At 42.6% G+C, this 19,062-nt stretch overlaps 1 protein-coding gene across 1 annotated transcript in view; it reads right to left on the minus strand.

Moving 5' to 3' along the window:
• The window catches only part of si:dkey-192p21.6 (uncharacterized protein LOC565246 homolog), a 197,688-nt gene that overhangs the window by 44,379 nt on the left and 134,247 nt on the right, over window positions 1-19,062 (minus strand). The window contains 2 exon segments of the mRNA XM_059640359.1: window positions 12,953-13,039; window positions 15,618-15,732. Of these exon segments, the coding sequence (XP_059496342.1) occupies window positions 12,953-13,039; window positions 15,618-15,732 (202 nt within the window).

Here is a 19,062-nt window from a genome sequence, read left to right on the forward strand (position 1 = left end):
ACAGATCCTTACTTCTGCTTCTCCTTTTCTGACTCTCAAAGAGTTTGGAGCAGAAGTTAAACCAAGCTGGGGTTGCTAGACAACCTTCAGTACAGAAGTAGTGATCCAGCAATTAAGGGCAATTAATTCTTTTTATTCCAGAATATGTCCAAATGTTTCATTAACTTCCAGTTCTCCACAGTCCATATTTTATATATAACAACCTACGAAATCCCACTGGAGCTTCCTTGTCTATAACCCTAACTTCTCTATAACACTAACATTTCGGGCTTAGAAGAAGGGTCTAGGCCCAAAACATCAGCTTTCCTGCTCCTCTGATGCTGCCTGGCCTGCTGTGTTCATCCAGCTCTACACCTTGTTATCTCAGATTCTCCAGCATCTGCAGTTCCAACTTTCTCTATAACCCTATTGCACCCTTGCTGTCAAACCCACACCAGGAAGTTAGCACCAGTAAACAGGGATTTCGCTCTGAGGTGCCAGATTTCTAATCAAAGCCTGGCTTTTAATGGTCTTTTTTAGATTAAATTTGAAGAGTCCATGGTATCATTGCATGGCAAGCAGCAGACTCAACTGTTATGAAGAAGGGTCTGGGCCCGAAACGTCAGTCTTCCTGCTCCTCTGATGCTGCTTGGCCTGCTGTGTTCATCCAGCTCTACACCGTGATATCTCTGTTATCTTGACTTCCATTCCTCTCTCAACCAATACCAAAGGTGGATTAACTGGTCATGTATCTCAATGTTGCTTTGAATTCAGATTGACTTCCTGATTAAAGCAATTCATTGCAAGAAGAAAAAATAAATGTTTAATAGTGATAAGACACATGCACTACTATCTCAGCGCTGTTGGTAAGGAGGAGGCTTTTAAAATATACTTGGAACCAGAATGATGTCTGGTTACAAAAGTAAAGTTCAAAGTCAAAGATTATTAAAGGTACATGGAGGATATGGCCTTATATCTGTGAATATAATACATGAGCTGTGTCTGATGATATGGTTTCAATATAAGTCTCCGAATGCATGGCATCATTAACTGTTTCTAAACTACTTGGCTCCCATAGGTAAACATGTTCATTTTATTCTTGTGACAGCTGAATGAAAGCTTTTTAGTAAGGGCTGAGGAGCTTGTCTCTTTAAATTGTGTTGGTGGAATTCTCACGTACATTTCTCTCCACACTCTAGCTGATGTAGAGGGAATTCTCAATCAGACCCAATGACATCAGAAGGCAGCTGGACGCAACTGGGAGTCTTGTGTAGACATCAGAGCTGTTAATGTGAGCAGTCTGGAAACATGAGATATTCCCAGGAACAAGTTCCTTTGCTTTGTTCACACAGCTGCATAGGCTTCAAGGTTACTATAGCTAAGCATTGTCAATTTAATTAAATGTAGGTTTACGGTCAGCAGCCAATTATTTCGGAAAGTAAGATATTTCTAATTCACCAATTAACAAATACACTTCCCTCGAACTTGTAAAATACATTCAATTCTTGTCTACAGGGAAGTTTAGTTTACTTCTGTGGGGGAAGTAGATTTGACATATGGCAAAACAAAATAATTTCCACAAACTGGCCAAAAACCCACAAGAAAACTTACAATATGAATGGAATTGTGGCACCCTGACCTATATACCTAGGGGGAGATGGTGGCAAAGTGGTAATTTCACTGGATTTGTAATCTGAAGCCTTAAGTGAAAGCACTGTAGAAATGGGCTCAGCTCAAACTATGACAGCCTGTGATATCTGAATTCAACAAAGGTCACATGGAATTAAAAAGCAAGACTAACTTCAGTCATATGACTGTTGGCAATTGTTGTAAAAACCCATCTGGTTCATTGAAGTCCTTGAGGGACCTGCCCTCCTTGACTGGTCTGGCCTAAATGTGAATCCAGAACCACAATAATCTGTTGACTCTCAACTGCCCTCAGAAATGTCCCCATCAAATTGTTTAGTTCAAGAGGCAATAAGTGGTGACCAAGCCAGTCCACATCCCATGTCTGAATTTAAAAAGATTGATAGGATTGGTCAGCAAATTTCAACTACAGAATCAACTCTGCCATTTTCAGCAGCTATTGAAAGTTTCCATCCTGCAAGCACGTCACTGGAGATATGCTTCAAACGCAAGTGGAAAGCATGTCATCCTATTTTTCTTCTAAACCCTGCCACTTTAGACATGCGTTTTCATTTGTATAGTGCCCTATTGCATTAAGGTGGTTCACACACATTGTTATTCTATGAAGTACTGTCACGCAGACAAATATTTGTCCCAGTAATTACTCACACAGGGTAAAATGTGTTAATATAGTCCACTTTTTAATAAGGACCAACTATTTAAAAATGGACTATGATAATTCTATGTCAGGAGTTACTGGGACAAATGTCACAGATTCTTATGTTTTTTTTTCACTTCTGGAATGATTTGGTGCCTAATTCTGCCATAGTCATCATTTCAATGTTTTTCATCATTACTGCATGATTGCAGCATTGAATCAGATATGGTTATGGTAAAGATAGGCTAGAAGATTAAATCATATAGTTCTTCAGTGATAGCACGAACCATTTCAATGTTGTAGAGTACAATACATAAAGAAAAGATTTGCAGTTATATGACGATGTGGCAAATTTCTCAATTTTTTCAAAGCCTTTCACAGTACATTGAAGCACAGGAGCTACTGTTACACTGATAGTTGTGATAGCCATTCTGTGTACATCACGATGCCACACACAACAATGCAATGAGTGATCGATTATTGCTGGAATAATCTGAAGAGAAATCATGTTAGAAATACTTGAACACCTCTTTGTTCTTATTATGCACTGGGATCTTTGGCATCAATCCAAACTACGAAAACAAACAGAGCAGCCTACAGTTTAACTACTCTTCTAAAGATTTGCACACTGATAAAGCAACACTCCCTATTTGTGTCACTCAACTATCAGCCAGCTCACATGGGCAAGTTCTGAAATTGGGAATAAAAGTCACAGTTTTCTAACTGAAAGACCAGTAGCTACTAAACTTACAAGAAATATTTTTTTTAAAACAGCTATACATTGAAGCAGTACTTCTCATTAGCAAACATCACAGTATTGGGATGTTCAACAGATCAGAGGAGGAAACGTAATCATTTTTGTCTGGGCTAGATTCAAAAATAAAAGAGCGTTCCCTGTCACAAATTGCTGCACATTGTTCATCATCAGAGTAGAGCTGTTCCTGCCAGATTTAAATCTGTCCATGAACTCCACATATTTCACCAATCAAGACAACAGGATTTAGAATTGAAGGACAGGACTCGAAGGGTAGACTGGAGTTAAACCTACATTGTGCGGGAAAGGGAGGTTGAAAAATCAATGCTGGGGATTTGCAGCACTTGTTCTGTTCTTTTGTCATTAATTTTAAACATTGGTACTAAATGTCTTCAATCTACGATAGTTACTAATTTATTACTTCCTTCCCAGCTGTGATATTAATTTAATCACTTCTAGCGCTCAGATTAAAAAAGCTGAAGCACTTACATTATCCTGGCTATGTCACAGACAGGCCATGACATATTTTCCATAACCTATAGCCTCTAGTTAATGATATCATCAATCCTTCACACAATACCAGCCCTAATTACACTATTTGTGTGGAATCTAGAGATAAGCTATTCACTCTGAGGAAAGGAGGATATGAGGAAATCCTCAGGCTGAAAACTAGCCCCAGGCCACATCTTTGACATCCACTGCATTCATGTGGTGCCTTTTGCAAGCTCAGGGAAGCACAAAGGATTATGTAGCCAGTTAAGTAATTTATTTGAAGAGTTATCTTTGTTGTAATTTTAGAGAAATAGAGCAGCCAATTTTCTCAAAGCAGCAATGGGATAAATTGCCAGATAATGTGCTTTTGATAATATTGGCCAGGACTTGGCCTCTTTATCTGCAAACGGTGCTGATGGATGGTTTAGCATCTACCGGACAGAACAAACACAGCCCTGGCTTAATATTTCACCTGAAAGTGGCACTGGCAACAGTGCAGTAATTTCTCAGCCCTGAATAGGCACTCAATTGTCTGGAATGACTGAGTCATGAGCCAGAGGTGAGAGTAACTGCTACTGCACCAAGGCTGGCACCTAGTTCCACATTGTTGTTATTTCCAAAATGACTGTATATCTTTTAAACACTTCAATTGGCTTTATAATTGCAGCATTTAATTCAATGTGCTTCACAGACTTAATGCTTTTTATAAAGAACGTTTTCTTACATTTTATCGGATAACAGCTTAGCTTCAATGTTAAAATTATACCCTTTCGTCCTATATTCATGTTAATTACACTATCAATTCCATTGAGCATTTTGAATGCTGCAACTAGATCATGCCCTTCTCAACTTCACAGAATACAATCCAAATTTGCCCAGAGGCAACACAGAGCAGAGTTGGAGGAACACAGCAGATCAGGCAGCATCAGAGGAATAGGAAAGTCAATGTTTCGGGTCGGGACCCTTCTTCAGATCTGGGGAGGGGGGAGGGAGCTGGGAAATAAATAGAGGGAGGAGGGATGGGCTGGAAGAAGGTAGGTGGGATGGTGATAGGTGAGTGCAGACAGGGAGTGGTGGGGAATGGTCAGTGGGAAGGGTGAAGTGGATAGACGGGAGAGAATTTGGACAGGTTGTGTCAGGTCAAGGAGGCGAGAGGGCAGAGGATGGGACTGGGGAAAGGTAGGTGCGGTGGTGATAGATGCATGCAGGTAAGGTGTAGTGGGGATTGGTCAGTGGGGAGAATGGGGTGGAGAGGTGGTGAAGAAGATAGACAGATTGTTTGCCCAGTCCCAGCTCACAACACAATCTCTGATGAATTTTTACTGGACTTTCACTGTGCCGTATACATCCAATTCCTACATAGAGCTTCCAAAATTCAAAATAATATGGGGAGTAGATTTCTGTACTTCCACTCATTGTGTGCGGCTGCCTCATCAAGATGTTTCATCGAATATAGCAAAGCTTATGCCATCTCCCAAAACAGAAGAAATTGGTGTTGGATATCATGGCATTAAAGAATAAAGCAGACATTTGTCACAATTAACTATTATGTACAAATATTATACTCCTCAGGCACTTAAGTGTCTGGGCTAATATTAAACAAATTGTTGGTAAGGCCACATTTGGAGTGCTGCATGCAGTTCTGGTCACCCTAGTATAGAAAGGATACAATGAAACTAGAAAAAGTGCAGAAAAGATTTAGTAGGATGATACCTGAACTGGAAAGTTTGAGTTATAAGAAGAGGATAGATAGGCTGGGATGTTTTTCCCTGGAGTGTAAGAGACTGACGGGTGACCTTATAGTTCTCTACAAAATCATGAAATGCATAGATAAGGTAGATAGTCAACAGCCTTTCCCCATGATAGGGGAGTCAAGAACTAGAGGGAATATGTTTACGGTGAGAGGGGAGAGATATGACAGGGGCATTTTTTCACACAGAGGCTGGTGAGTGTCTGGAATGGGCTGCCAGAGTCGTTGTGGAGGCAAGCACAATTTTATCATAAGAAACGTTTGGATAGATACATGGATGGGATCGATATGGAGGGATATGGACAAACACAAGCAAATGGGATCAGACTAGTTGTGAAAACCGGACAGCATAAGCAAGTTAGGCCAAAGTGCCTGTTTCCAAGATGTAAACCTCTATTATTCTAAGCTATCGGGTTACAACAGATGATCATGCTTCAAGTAGAGTGCAATGCTTCAAGTGATTTAAGGCAAGATGAAGTATGAGATGGTTATACTTCAGGTCACATGCTACAATATAATGATGATATCATGAGCATGTCTCTTAAAGGCATATTGACATTCTGACAGTGAGACATAACATAAGATATGGTGGAAACATGGATTGAAACTTTGTGCATCTTGAGTCTGTGCAATTTCATTTTAATAGTGGCGCTGGGTTGAAGGATGTCATTCCAATTTTCTGCTAGATTCTGAAAGCATCAAAATGGCAAAGTTTTCTGCAAGAAAATTGGCCAGCCCCCTGGCCAAAGTATAGTCGCACTACCTTGCTTTTAACTTCCACAAATCCCAAGCGCAGAAACCCCTTAACCGTCTTGATCATTTTCCCCAACTATGTGCCACCTTTTAATGATTATACTTGGATCTATAAATGGCATTTTTCATCCATCACACACTCAATATTTAGGTTATACTCCACTGGCAGAATTACAATCAAAACAATGAAGAGGCTTTGTTTTTTCTCCACATGCAGCCATGTTGAAATATGAAATGTCTGACTATGATGTGGCAGTGATTAGAAAAATATCTTACATTTATATAGCTCTTCTAGTAACCACAAGACATCTTGAAGCATTTTGCTCCTGGTCACTATTGTAATGTAAGAACATAGCAGCCAACATTCACTCAGCGATCTCCCACAAACAGCACACTGGTTAGGACCTATGTTAGTGATGCTAATTGAGGGATAAATATTAGCAGGATAGCACGGCGCACTACCATGCTCTCGATTAAATCAATGCCATGCATTCTTCTACATCCACCTGAGTTGACAGATGTGAATCGGTTTAGTGTCCCATCCAAAAGACAGTACCTCCAACAATGCATCAAACCCTTGATATTGTACAGAAGTGTCAGTCTTGACTTCTGGGGCTCAAACTAGAGTACAACTTGAACCTACAGACTTACAGTGCTGTCAAATGAGCCACAGCTGACACACAGGCGTACACAGCTACATACATATTGACAGAGAATTGGCCACTTTCTTGAAAAGAAAGTACAAGAGCATGTTATTACGAAAGGTGAAGGGAATGGGATTGGAGGAAATAGAAGCAGGTAAACAGCCAGCACAGGGCTGAACATGTTGGGTTGAATGGTGCCCTCTTCCTTCTGTGCCCTCATTCTTTGATTCTGTGGCTGCGTTCATTCTTCTCAATTCAGCCAAGAATTTCATGCCAACCCCAGGCAAGTTGGCCTCTGCAAAATAACAGGTCATTTCCTAAAATTTTTCATACGCTGTTTGAATATAGTTACCGAGATCACACGCCCATCAAATGTATCTATTCTTCATTTTTTTATTTATGTAATCAGTAATGCCATTACGTCATCTCAAATTCCCAATTAGCCATATGTAGCTAGTGGCGAAGGTATTGGAAAACATAGGTCTGGGTGGCAATAACTCTTGGCGCCATTTAGACCACTAATTAGCCTATTCACTAAGAGCAGTATGACTCTGTGATTGGTTACTCAATTGGGCAGCTGGGCCTCAGCACATGACCACAACCTTGAAAGTTGTGACATTAACTACTATACCTGAAATAATCTGATTTTACATCAGCATTAGGATTTAAGAGATAAAGGGGAGGTGAGGGCCTAGAGGTATTATCACTGCACTGTTAATCCAGAGACCCAGGTTCTGGGGACCTGGGTTTGAATCCTGCCACAGCAGATGGTGGAATCTAAATTCAACGAACATCTGGCATCAAACGTCAAATGATGACCCTGAATCCATTGTCAATTGTCGAGAATAAACACATCTGGTTCACTAATGTCCTTTAGGGAAGGGAACTGCCATTCCTGGTCTGGCCTACATGTGACTCCAGACCCATGGCAATGTGGTTGATTCAACTGCCCTCTGGGCAATTAGCATTAGGCAATCTTCATCCCATGAATTAATAAAAAAATGGGTCATTTTCAAAGAGCCAAAATTTCCACACACCGGCAGACACCAAATGATATCCCCTATCTTAAGCTAGGACTGTCTGGGCAATGACTCTATCACAAACCTCAAAGAGACCACCCAAAGAGGATCCCCCTCGTTCTCACACACCATCCCACCAACCTCCGGATACAACGCATCATCCTCCGACACTTCCGCCACCTACAATCCGACCCCACCACCCAAGACATTTTCCATCCCCACCCTTGTCTGCCTTCCAGAGAGACCACTCTCTCCGTGACTCCCTTGTTCGCTCCACACTGCCCTCCAACCCCACCACACCCAGCACCTTCCCCTGCAACCGCAGGAAATGCTACACTTGCCCCCACACCTCCTCCCTCACCCCCATCCCAGGCCCCAAGATGACTTTCCATATTAAGCAGATGTTCACCTGCACATTTGCCAATGTGGTATACTGCATCCACTGTACCCGGTGCGGCTTCCTCTACATTGGGGAAACCAAGAGGAGGCTTGGTGACCGCTTTTGCAGAACACCTCCGCTCGGTTCGCAATAAACAACTGCACCTCCCAGTCGCAAACATTTCCACTCCCCCTCCCATTCTTTAGATGACATGTCCATCATGGGCCTCCTGCAGTGCCACAATGATGCCACCCGAAGGTTGCAGGAACAGCAACTCATATTCCGCTTGGGAACACTGCAGCCCAATGGTACCAATGTGGACTTCACAAGCTTCAAAATCTCCCCTTCCCCCACTGCATCCCTAAACCAGCCCAGTTTGTCCCCTCCCGCCACTGCATCACAAAACCAGCCCAGCTCGTCCCCTCCCCCCACTGCATCCCAAACCCAGCCCAGCCTGTCTCTGCCTCCCTAACCTGTTCTTCCTCTCACCCATCCCTTCCTCCCACCCCAAGCCGCACCTCCATTTCCTACCTACTAACCTCACCCCACCTCCTTGACCTATCCGTCTTCCCTGAACTCACCTATCCCCTCCCTACCTCCCCACCTATACTCTCCTGTCCACCTATCTTCTTTTCTCTCCATCTTCGGTCCGCCTCCCCCTCTCTCCCTATTTATTCCAGAACCCTCTCCCCAACCCCCTCGCTGATGAAGGGTCTAGGCCCGAAACATCAGCTTTTGTGCTCCTGAGATGCTGCTTGGCCTGCTGTGTTCATCCAGCTCCACACTTTGTTATCCTGGCCTTCAGAGCTGTTGGTGCAGCAGTGTTCAATATGGGCTTCTAATGTCCATGCAGAACACTGTTGGATACTGTGTGGGTCCATTATGGATTATGGTAAGAGATAGTAGGAACTTCAGATGCTGGACAATCTGAGATAACAAGGTGCGGACCTGGATGAACACAGCAGGTCAGACAGCATCAGAGGAGCAGGTAAGATTTGATTCTTTGTATGAAAGCTCCTTGTGTTCCTTTGGGTTGGCAAAATCACTAATTTTCCAGCGGTTTTGACAAAACACCAACAAATAGGAATATGTCTCAGACTGCCACAGTTAAAGCACATGATGGTTTTTGTGAAATCCCTCAATTGGATCGGGGTACAGAGACCTCAGCTTTAGAAAACATTCCTCCTTTCCATTAGCCGTGCACATGTTTCTGACACCTTGCTAGCTCGTGAAGTATCTAGCAGCTTGGCTGAAGTCACTTTGGGATTTGTAAAATGTAGCCTGTACAATTAGTCTGTGAGAAAACAAGCCTCAGCAGAGGGACTTGGATGTTCTAGTGCACAAGGCATTTAAAGGAACATCTCAAATGGATAAAGCCAGAATAAAAGTTCAGGTAGATTAGTTGCTCAGATCATTCTTAAAGCAGCAACTACCAATATGGCTACAGGGTCCGAGGAACAAAAGACCCAATTGATTCTCATGCTAAAAAAAATCTTAACGCTGTAACCTATAGTGATCACAATCAGTGCAGATACAGCAGGAGAAAGTTTACTATGATTCTGTGTTGCAATGGCAGCATGAGAAGAATACCAGGAGTGGCACTCGACTTCAATATACCATTACTTAATAAATGGTTCCACTTAGTGTGACTGCTTTTTAGACCAACTCTGATTGATGCTTTAAAGAGCATCAGAAGGATGTAGGTCTTCTTTAACAAATTTTGTGGGAGGAGAGGGAACAGCTGAAAAGCATTTGCAACAGCACCTCATTTATTTTCTTCCAAATGGATGCTCCCAACACAGTCACTTCATCATGTGAACAGAGAGAAATCACTAAACTGCAGTAGACATGGCTGTGTTCAAACTGTTAAAAACATGTTGAACTGAAGTATCTTATTCCTAAAGAATATGAGTAAGGCACACAGTGATCATCAACCCATCTTGATGAACTTTAACTTGATCTCCATTTATTCACTCCAAGATGTAATCTCTTTCATAATGTCACCCAACATTTATCTTAAACATGCTCATGTTCCAATGTTTATTTTTTGCTATGGATACCAGACTCTCTCAAAATATGTTAAGAAGGGAGCCTAGATCTGAATGTTTTCCTATTTTGAAGGCAAATGTAAAGTTTCTGTTCCAGGTGCAAAGCACTGGTCCAACTACCTGGCAGTAAGCAAAACACACTTTATTTAAACACTGTAGTTAAAATACAATGAAACAAAGAGGAATTTAGAATAACAACTTTATTGGAAACTTTACAAAATAATAGATGCTGTAAATATTACTAATTAACTGTTCCAATATAGTAACATCCCATAAACCCCTTGGCAAAAAAGGAAAATTCAGACACAAATTCTCACATGCAGTTCTCCAATCCAGGAGGAAAAAACATCAAGAGAAAATTCAGAGAGAGTAGCAGCTAGAAGACATTCACTGAAGCTTTCAACTCTGTTGAGACCCCAAAAGCTACTGATGCTACTCAGGAATCCTGATCTGTGAGAGCTGGCTATACCCATTCAGGCTGCATTAAAAAAACCCAAGGCCACCCAAGCTGTTTACTTAGGTGGTTTTGTGTAGCCAGCTCAATCCCTCTCATTCAGTCTCTCTCTTAAAAGAAACCAGAACAAAATAATCTCTTAAAGCTACAACATTGTCACGCCTTTAGCCTGTAGTTTATGCCAAGCATTTGTGACTCTTTCAGTGAAGCTACTCTTCTTGATACCTGTTTTAAATTTACTTTGAATGAGTTATGCCCTGGACTTTCATTCCTTTTTAAAGAATGTAATTGCGGAGCATTTAAAAATATATAATATGAGGCAATGTGGCTTCACGAAGGGGAACTCATTCATGACAGATTTATTATAATTCTTTGAACAGGTAACAAGCAGGGTTAACAAAGGACAACCTGTAGTTGTAACATTTTTGGATTCCAACAGATGCCACAGGTAAGGACATTTACTTAGATAAGAGGCTATGGTGTTGGGGATAGTATATTAGCGTGGATGGAGGATTAGAAATCTAATAGAAGACAGAGAGTTGGGATAAGGGGGAGACCTTCAAGATGGCAACTTGTAACCAGAGCAGTGACATAGTGTTGGGTCCCTAAATATTTTCAATGTTTTTTAATTACTCAGATGAGGGAAGAAAATGTACTTTCCCAAAAACTGCAAATGACACGAAAATAAATCAGAAACCAAGTAATGAAAAGGACATAAGAAGTCTTCAGACGGATATAGACAAGGTTAAGTGAGTAGTCACTGTAATGAGGTTAGCCATGTGCACATCATAGAATATGAGTTCTCTGATTGGGGCTGTTAACCTGGTCCAGTTAGGAAGCCCTGGCTAATAGATATAAACAGGAGTGTCAGTGGTTCTGTTCACACTAAGAGCTGGCTCTGAGTGAGCCAGACCAATGTCAAGTACTATGCACATGTGAATAAAAGATAACTGGTAATGGATACTAGCCTATGTGGAGTTATTTCAAAGTGCATCAGCAAAATCTTGACAAAATGTAGGAAATTGTGAGGTTACACATTTTGGCTAGAAGAACAGAAGAACTGAATATTATTTGAACATAAGACAGCTACAGAGCAGTGGGATTTAGGAGTCATTGTGAGTAAATTACAAAAAAGAATTCATTTTTAGCAGGCACTTGGGAAGGCAAATGGAATCTTGAGCTTTATTTCAAAGGAAATGGAGTAAAATAATAAGGAAGTCTTTCTAAAACTATACAAGGCACTAGTCAGACCATGCCCAGAAAACTGTGCCCTCAATTTGCCCTTATTAGCAAAGATACAAGATTGCCAAAATTTAAACAATCACAACAATTTATACTATGGACAAAAAGGCTGCTGCTTAGTTGGCAAGGCAACGCTAATTGGCTGAGGTAATGGGGAAATAATATCGAGGTGCCATGTTGGACTGGAGTGGACAAAGTCAGAAGCCACATGGTGTCATGTTTTGGTCGAACAGGTTTATGTGAAGTCAAAAGCTTTCAGAGAGCTGCTCCTTTGTCGGGTGTCAAATGAATAGTGCTCCAAAAGCATGTAATATCAAATAGATTTGTTGGACTATAACCTTGCGTCATAACAGGCAATGTGAGCTGTAGCCAAGTAAGTCAAAGGAAAGTACAATGCTTGAACACATCCCTTTGTTTACTCAGAACAGATCCCTGCATATGAACGTATGCCACTTAGGACAAATGTAAATGGGCCATGCTGTAAATTTAACTAATTAGCTTAAGATGGTTAAGAGCTGTAGAGCTGGATGAACACAGCAGGCCAAGCAACATCAGAGGAGCAGGAAAGCTGACGTTTCGGGCCAAGCAAATGCTGCCGAATAGTGCTATCATGCAACTGTTTGGTTTTTGGGGTTTATTAGTATGGGTTGATCACTTTCCACCTGTACTGCAAACTTTTGTGACAATTTGAAATCGGATATTTTTGCATTTGTCCTGATGAGTGCATGACAAAAAAACATAGACACCATGTCCACGTTCAGGAATACATGGGTTTCGCACTACCAGGTGCCTAATTGTTTTAATTTAAAATTACCTACTTCAATCTTCAGGCACCCTTAGCTTCTCCAGCCCACCTGTGAAGCCAGTACCTCTCCTAGTGGTACCACTGAGCCTTCCTGTCTAAACAAAAAACATACTCATCCCATGAACATAAGCAAATAACTCATCTGAAAGACCATAATCCAACTTTCTAGTGATCCATTTTGTAAAAATGTGATCTTCATCATGATAACCACGCATTTATTCCACAAAAATGATCTAGTGTAAGCCTTTGTTTCCCTAAATTAGAAAGTTTGAATGAGACAACACTATTTTGTTAGTGTGAAATAGTTATCGATCTGGGTGAGGTCCACTGTTTTGTTCATTACTCTTACCTGCAATCCAATAAATACCATCAGAATAGAATTGATGGTTCCCAGGACTCCTCCAGGATCAAAAGGCTCAGTGGTGTGGTACAGTTCCTGAAATGATAGTTAAATGTAGGAATGGCTGGAAATTCTGAACTGATAGAATTTGCCAAAAGGAAGACTTTATCAACTCACTTCCCAATCACAAGGAAGTTGCATCATCTTTGGAACCATATTTGCTGATGTTTAGCAATATGGAAAGCCTTTGAAAGCATATTCTATAAATTTGGATGAGTACATGAGACAGATTGAAACATTGTTTTGGTACATGTAAATCAAAGTAAATATCCTAAGATAGAAGTACATCAGCAACTTTTGTGAACCAACTCCTTCCAGGGTTATCTTGTTACAGTTTGGAAATATTGTTACTCTGACTCCTATTTGTTGACACGAGTTTATCCAGTCCCTGTTTCTCCATTGGTCCACTCACAAGTAGTGATACAAGTCTATCTCAACATCCTCCACATGCTCCTGCTTTTAGTGAGGAACATTGGCATGAAATTTCCCATTTGCCAGTGTTGAAATTTATCTATAGTCTTGACATCTCACTCATCATTCACCATACCATGAATAAACAACTGATGAGTTGACAAAGATCACATCACAATGCTTTCTGGAATTAGTCTCGAACTTGTGAGTTCAATGTTGCTTACGTATTTTAATTTGAGGAATGAACAAACAAGTTTTAATGTATTGCACCAGGTTTGCATTAGTGTGGGTGCTGTGCTCTGAAACGGCAGTCCTTGAATTCTATGATTTATGATTCAGAGAACCCACCTACACAACAAACTTGAAAGCGGGACGTTGATGCTGTAGGATTTCAAATTTACTTCACTGATCTGCATTCAGTAGGTAATAGGGACTGGTGACCTTTATTTCAAAGGAAGTATAAAATTTGGGAAGTCTTGCTAAAACTATGCAATGCACTAGTCAGACTACAACGAGGATGGCTTTGGTCTAAAGAAAGATATACTGGCATTGGAGGCAGTCCAGAGAAAATTCATTCAGTTGACCCTAACCATGGAGGGATTTTCTTATGAGGAGCCATTGGGAAGGTTGGGCCTGTACTCATTGGAATTCTTAACGAGCCTGGATCTAAAAATGCAGATCCCAAGGCCATCAGTAGTTGATTCTCAGTTTTGGTTTGCTGACATCAGGCATGTTAATCACTACAGTGCAATTCCCATGTCAGTGTGGCTTTTTCCTTCTCCTGAGATTTTTGTGTTTTTCTTTGGTGAACTTTATATGGCAATGATATGTTCAACATAGGGTTTCCTAACAATGGGTCGCAACTTAAGATTGTGACTAGGTTTTGAGCTGGCTAGCTCTGAGCAGCTGTAGTCTAGTGAGAATGAATATGATCATGAGATGGTGCTATACACCACGATGTGGCAGTGATCTCAGTAGATTGAATTTGAAGAGACTGTGAGGAATGAATGGGATGTGATTGCAGATAATAGCATTGTATAAAACAATCTGCTTAAAAGAGTTTGCAAAGACCCATCAGAATCATGTTTCTTTCTCTTGCAAAATACTGCATTTTCCTGAACTCTTCCAATGCTCAACTCCTATTTGGGTGAACACCTCTCAACTCCTGGAAAAAATTAAAACCCACTCGAACTTATCAGCTGAAGCCTCCCAATCCCCTTGCTTCCACCACACTTTAACAATGTGCCAGTGAACTTCATCAGAACTTTGCAGAACAGTGTCTCACCTTTCCAGTTACAACCTTCAGACTCATCACTGCTGCTGGAAAAAATGCCTGTGTGACTAGTATTTAACCCTGCTGTGCCCCATGATTAGGTGGAATGGCTATGATAAATTGCCCTGTAGTATCCAGGGTTGTGCAGGCTAGGTGGGTTAGCCATGGTAACTGAAGGGCTGCAGGGATAGGATGGGGAACTGGGTCTGGGTGGGATGCTCTTCGGAGGGTCAGTGCAGGCTCAATGGGGAAAACGGCCTCTTTCTGCATTGTAGGGGTTATTTTCATAGAATCCCCATGGTGTGGAAACAGGCCCTTTGGCCCAATAAGTCCACACGGACCTTCAGAGTATCCCACGCAGACCCACCCCCCCAACCTACACTATGGGCAATTTAACATGGCCAATCCACCTAGCCTGAACATCTTTGATTTGTGGGAGGAAACCTACGCAGACACAGGGAAAATGTGCAAGCTCCACGCATACAGACTGTTGTCCAAGGGTGGAATCGAACCCGGGTCCCTGGCACTGTAAGGCAGCAGTGCTAACCATTGATAGTGATAGTGATAGCGTAGGGGGATGGACTTAGATTAGTTCACAGGTTGACGCAACATCGAGGGCCGAATGTATTGTTCTATGTTCTATGTTCTATGATATATAACCACCAATCATATTGCTCTGGTCAACCATCTCTTTTTGTCCCTAAAATGTCTCCATCCTTCCACTCTATCAAAAGCATTTAGTTTCACTCTTTCCCACCACCTCTCCTCTGTTTTTGCATTTGCTCAAAGTCTGTAACATTTTCCAGTTCTGACAAGAACCCATCAACCCAAATTGTTAACACTGCTTCTCGGTCCACTGATGCTATTTTAGCAATTCCAGCATTTGCTTGTTTGATTTTAAGTTGAATTAATCTCACTTCAGTGCATTACCTTGCATGTGGGATGGCTATAGATGTGGTTAACTCCGAACAGCCATTTGTCAATGTAGCCTGCTGCCCCTCCTGTACAGTTTGGGAAGTGGCCAGAATCTCCTATTCCTCCTCCTCTGTAAAGTCAAATGCATTGTCACTTAATCCAGGGTTGATTTCCAATGTAAAATGGTCAGAAGCTGCACAGTTCCAATATCTCCAGCGATAACTATTACCTCTAGCAAGGAATTCACAGGGGCCAGCAAATGTTACAGTTGCATTTAGAAACAGCTTCTGCAGTTAGACTATTACTTTAAAAAATCTTATGACTACGTAAAGTCCCTAATTTGACAAATTTCTACATCCACACTTATGTGAAGACCATCAACATACATATGTCACCTTGCATAAATGCTCTAGTGGTGGGGGAGTAACAGTCATGGGAAGAGGGGACGATTTACTTTGAAGCATTCAATACATTTCTATGACTGTTTTGGGGAAGAACTCTACTAATGCTGCAAAAGGTGGGATGGACGGCATATATACCCGACTGTCCACTTTATGTGGGTAACAACTGCAACATGTTTAAACCACATCTACATCACTTTGTTCCGTTCACAGACTCGTAGATATTTATAGCATAGAAGGAGGCTGTTCAGCCCACTGGTCAACAAAGATCAGGCAACATTAATCCCATTTTCCTGCTTTTGGTCCATAGCCCTAGAGGCTGTGACAGATCAGATTAGGTGGATTGGCCATGCTAAATGACCATGGTGTCCAATAATGTGCAGGCTAGGTGATATAGCCATGGGAAATGCAGGGTTACATGGATAGGGGTTGGTCTGGATGCGATGCTTTTTGGAGTGGACTCAATTGGCCAAATGGCCTGCTTTCACATTGTAGGGATTCTATGATTCTATGATTCAAATGATTAAATAAGTATTCAATGTTGCAAGAGTTTCTGACTTAACTACCCTTACAGACAGTGAGTTCCAGATTCCTATCACCCTCTGGTTGAAATAATTTCACTTCAAATCTTCTCTTGGCTTCCTTTCTCTTACCTTTATGCTATGCACCCTGGTTACTGACCCCTCTACTATTGAAAAGGTGTCTTCCATATCCATCCTTTCTATGCTCCTCATAATCTTATACATACACATCTATCAGGTTTCTTCTCAACCTTTGCATCTCCAATGAAACCAAACCCAACCTCTCCAAACTTTCTTCATAGCTCCTACCGTCAACCCAGGCAGCATCCTGGTAAATCTCGTCTTCACCATCTCCAGTGTAATCACATCCTTCCTATAGCGAGGTGATCAGAACGGCATGCAGTACTCTAGTGGTCATCTAACCAGGATTTTATAGAGCTCCACTCGTGGTCACCACACTACAGGAAATATATGAAGGTCCTTGAGAAAGTGCACAGGAGATAAACTGGACTGATTCCAGTGATAAGGCATTTTTAGCTACAGGGAAGTTTGGAGATATTGGGAATCCTTGAAGAAGAGAAGCTGAGACAAGATCTGATAATAAAAGGAGAGATGTATAAACTTATGGTAGATTTAGATAAGATAGACAAAGAGAAGCTGATGGCATAGGTCTGGGAGACACAGATTTGGACAAGAGGTTACTTGAGAGATGTGAAGAAGTATGCAGTTATTGGCCAGAGATCTCACTGGCTACAAGGGTGGTGGATTCGAAGAAGATTAATGATTTCAAAAGGAATTCACTGGACACTTGATGGAAGGAAACTGCAGCTACAGGAACAGAGTGGAGCAATGGAATTAAATGGATTGCTCAAAAGAGTGCCAGCATTGTGTCAACAGGCAAAATGGTCACATTCTCTCCTGCAATGACTTCTACGTGAATTGAAACCACTTAGAATAACCCAAAACCTCTTGTCAAAGCAAATGTGCGGACGTGATATTTTCCCAGATGACCACTTCTGGTACCTTGTCACTTTTCCACCGTCTACCAGGATGTGGTGTTGGGCGAGCTTTGAAGTTCCACCTCCTCCAAATCAACCTGTTCCTGCCCCACCGAACTCATCTCCACCTATCTGGACTCCATTTTCTCCCCTTTGGTCCAGGAACTCCCTACCTACATCCGTGTCACCACCCAGGCCCTCCACCTCCTCCAGAACTTCCAATTCCCTGGCCCCCAACACCTCATTTTCACCATGGATGTCCAGTCCCTATACACCTGTATTCCGCATGCAGGTGGCCTCAAAGCCCTCCGCTTCTTCCTGTCCCGCAGGCCCGACCAGTCCCCCTCCACCGACACCCTCATCCGCCAAGCCGAACTCGTCCTCACCCTCAACAACTTCTCTTTCGATTCCTCCCACTTCCTACAGACAAAGGGGGTGGCTATGGGCACCCGCATGGGCCCCAGCTATGCCTGCCTCTTTGTAGGTTACGTGGAACAGTCCCTCTTCCGCACATACACAGGCCCCAAACCCCACCTCTTCCTCCGTTACATTGATGACTGTATCGGCGCTGCTTCTTGCTCCCCAGAGGAGCTCAAACAGTTCATCCACTTCACCAACACCTTCCACCCCAACCTCAAGTTCACCTGGGCCATCTCCAACACATCCCTCACCTTCCTGGACCACTCAGTCTCTATCTCAGGCAACCAGCTTGTAACTGATGTCCATTTCAAGCCCACCAACTCCCACAGCTGCCTAGAATACCTCCTCCCACCCACCCTCCTGCAAAAATTCCATCCCCTATTCCCAATTCCTCCACCTCCGCCGCATCTGCTCCCAGGATGAGGCATTCCACTCCTGCGCATCCCAGATGTCCAAGTTCTTCAAGGACCGCAACTTTCCCCCCACAGTGGTCGAGAACGCCCTTGACCGCGTCTCCAGCATTTCCCGCAACACATCCCTCATACCCCGCCCCCGCCACAACCGCCCAAAGAGGATCCCCCTCGTTCTCACACACCACCCCACCAACCTCCGGATACAACGCATCATCCTCCGACACTTCCGCCATCTACAATCCGACCCCACCACCCAAGACATTTCCCATCCCCACCCTTGTCTGCCTTCCGGAGAGACCACTCTCATCCTTGACTCCCTTGTTTGCTCCACACTGCCCTCCAACCCCACCACACCCGGCACCTTCCCCTGCAACCGCAGGAAGTGCCACACTTGCCCCCACACCTCCTCCCTCACCCCTATCCCAGGCCCCAAGATGACATTCCACATTAAGCAGAGGTTCACCTGCACATCTGCCAATGTGGTATACTGTATATTGTACCCAGTGTGGCTTCCTCTACATTGGGGAAACCGAGAAGAGGCTTGGGGACCACTTTGCAGAACACCTCTGCTCGGTTCGCAATAAACAACTGCACTTCCCAGTCGCGAACCATTTCAACTCCCCCTCCCATTCTTTAGATGACATGTCCATCCTGGGCCTCCTGCAGTGCCACAATGATGCCACCCGAAGGTTGCAGGAACAGCAACT

Source organism: Stegostoma tigrinum, chromosome 37 (assembly GCF_030684315.1).
Source record: "Stegostoma tigrinum isolate sSteTig4 chromosome 37, sSteTig4.hap1, whole genome shotgun sequence".
Taxonomy (NCBI): domain Eukaryota; kingdom Metazoa; phylum Chordata; class Chondrichthyes; order Orectolobiformes; family Stegostomatidae; genus Stegostoma; species Stegostoma tigrinum.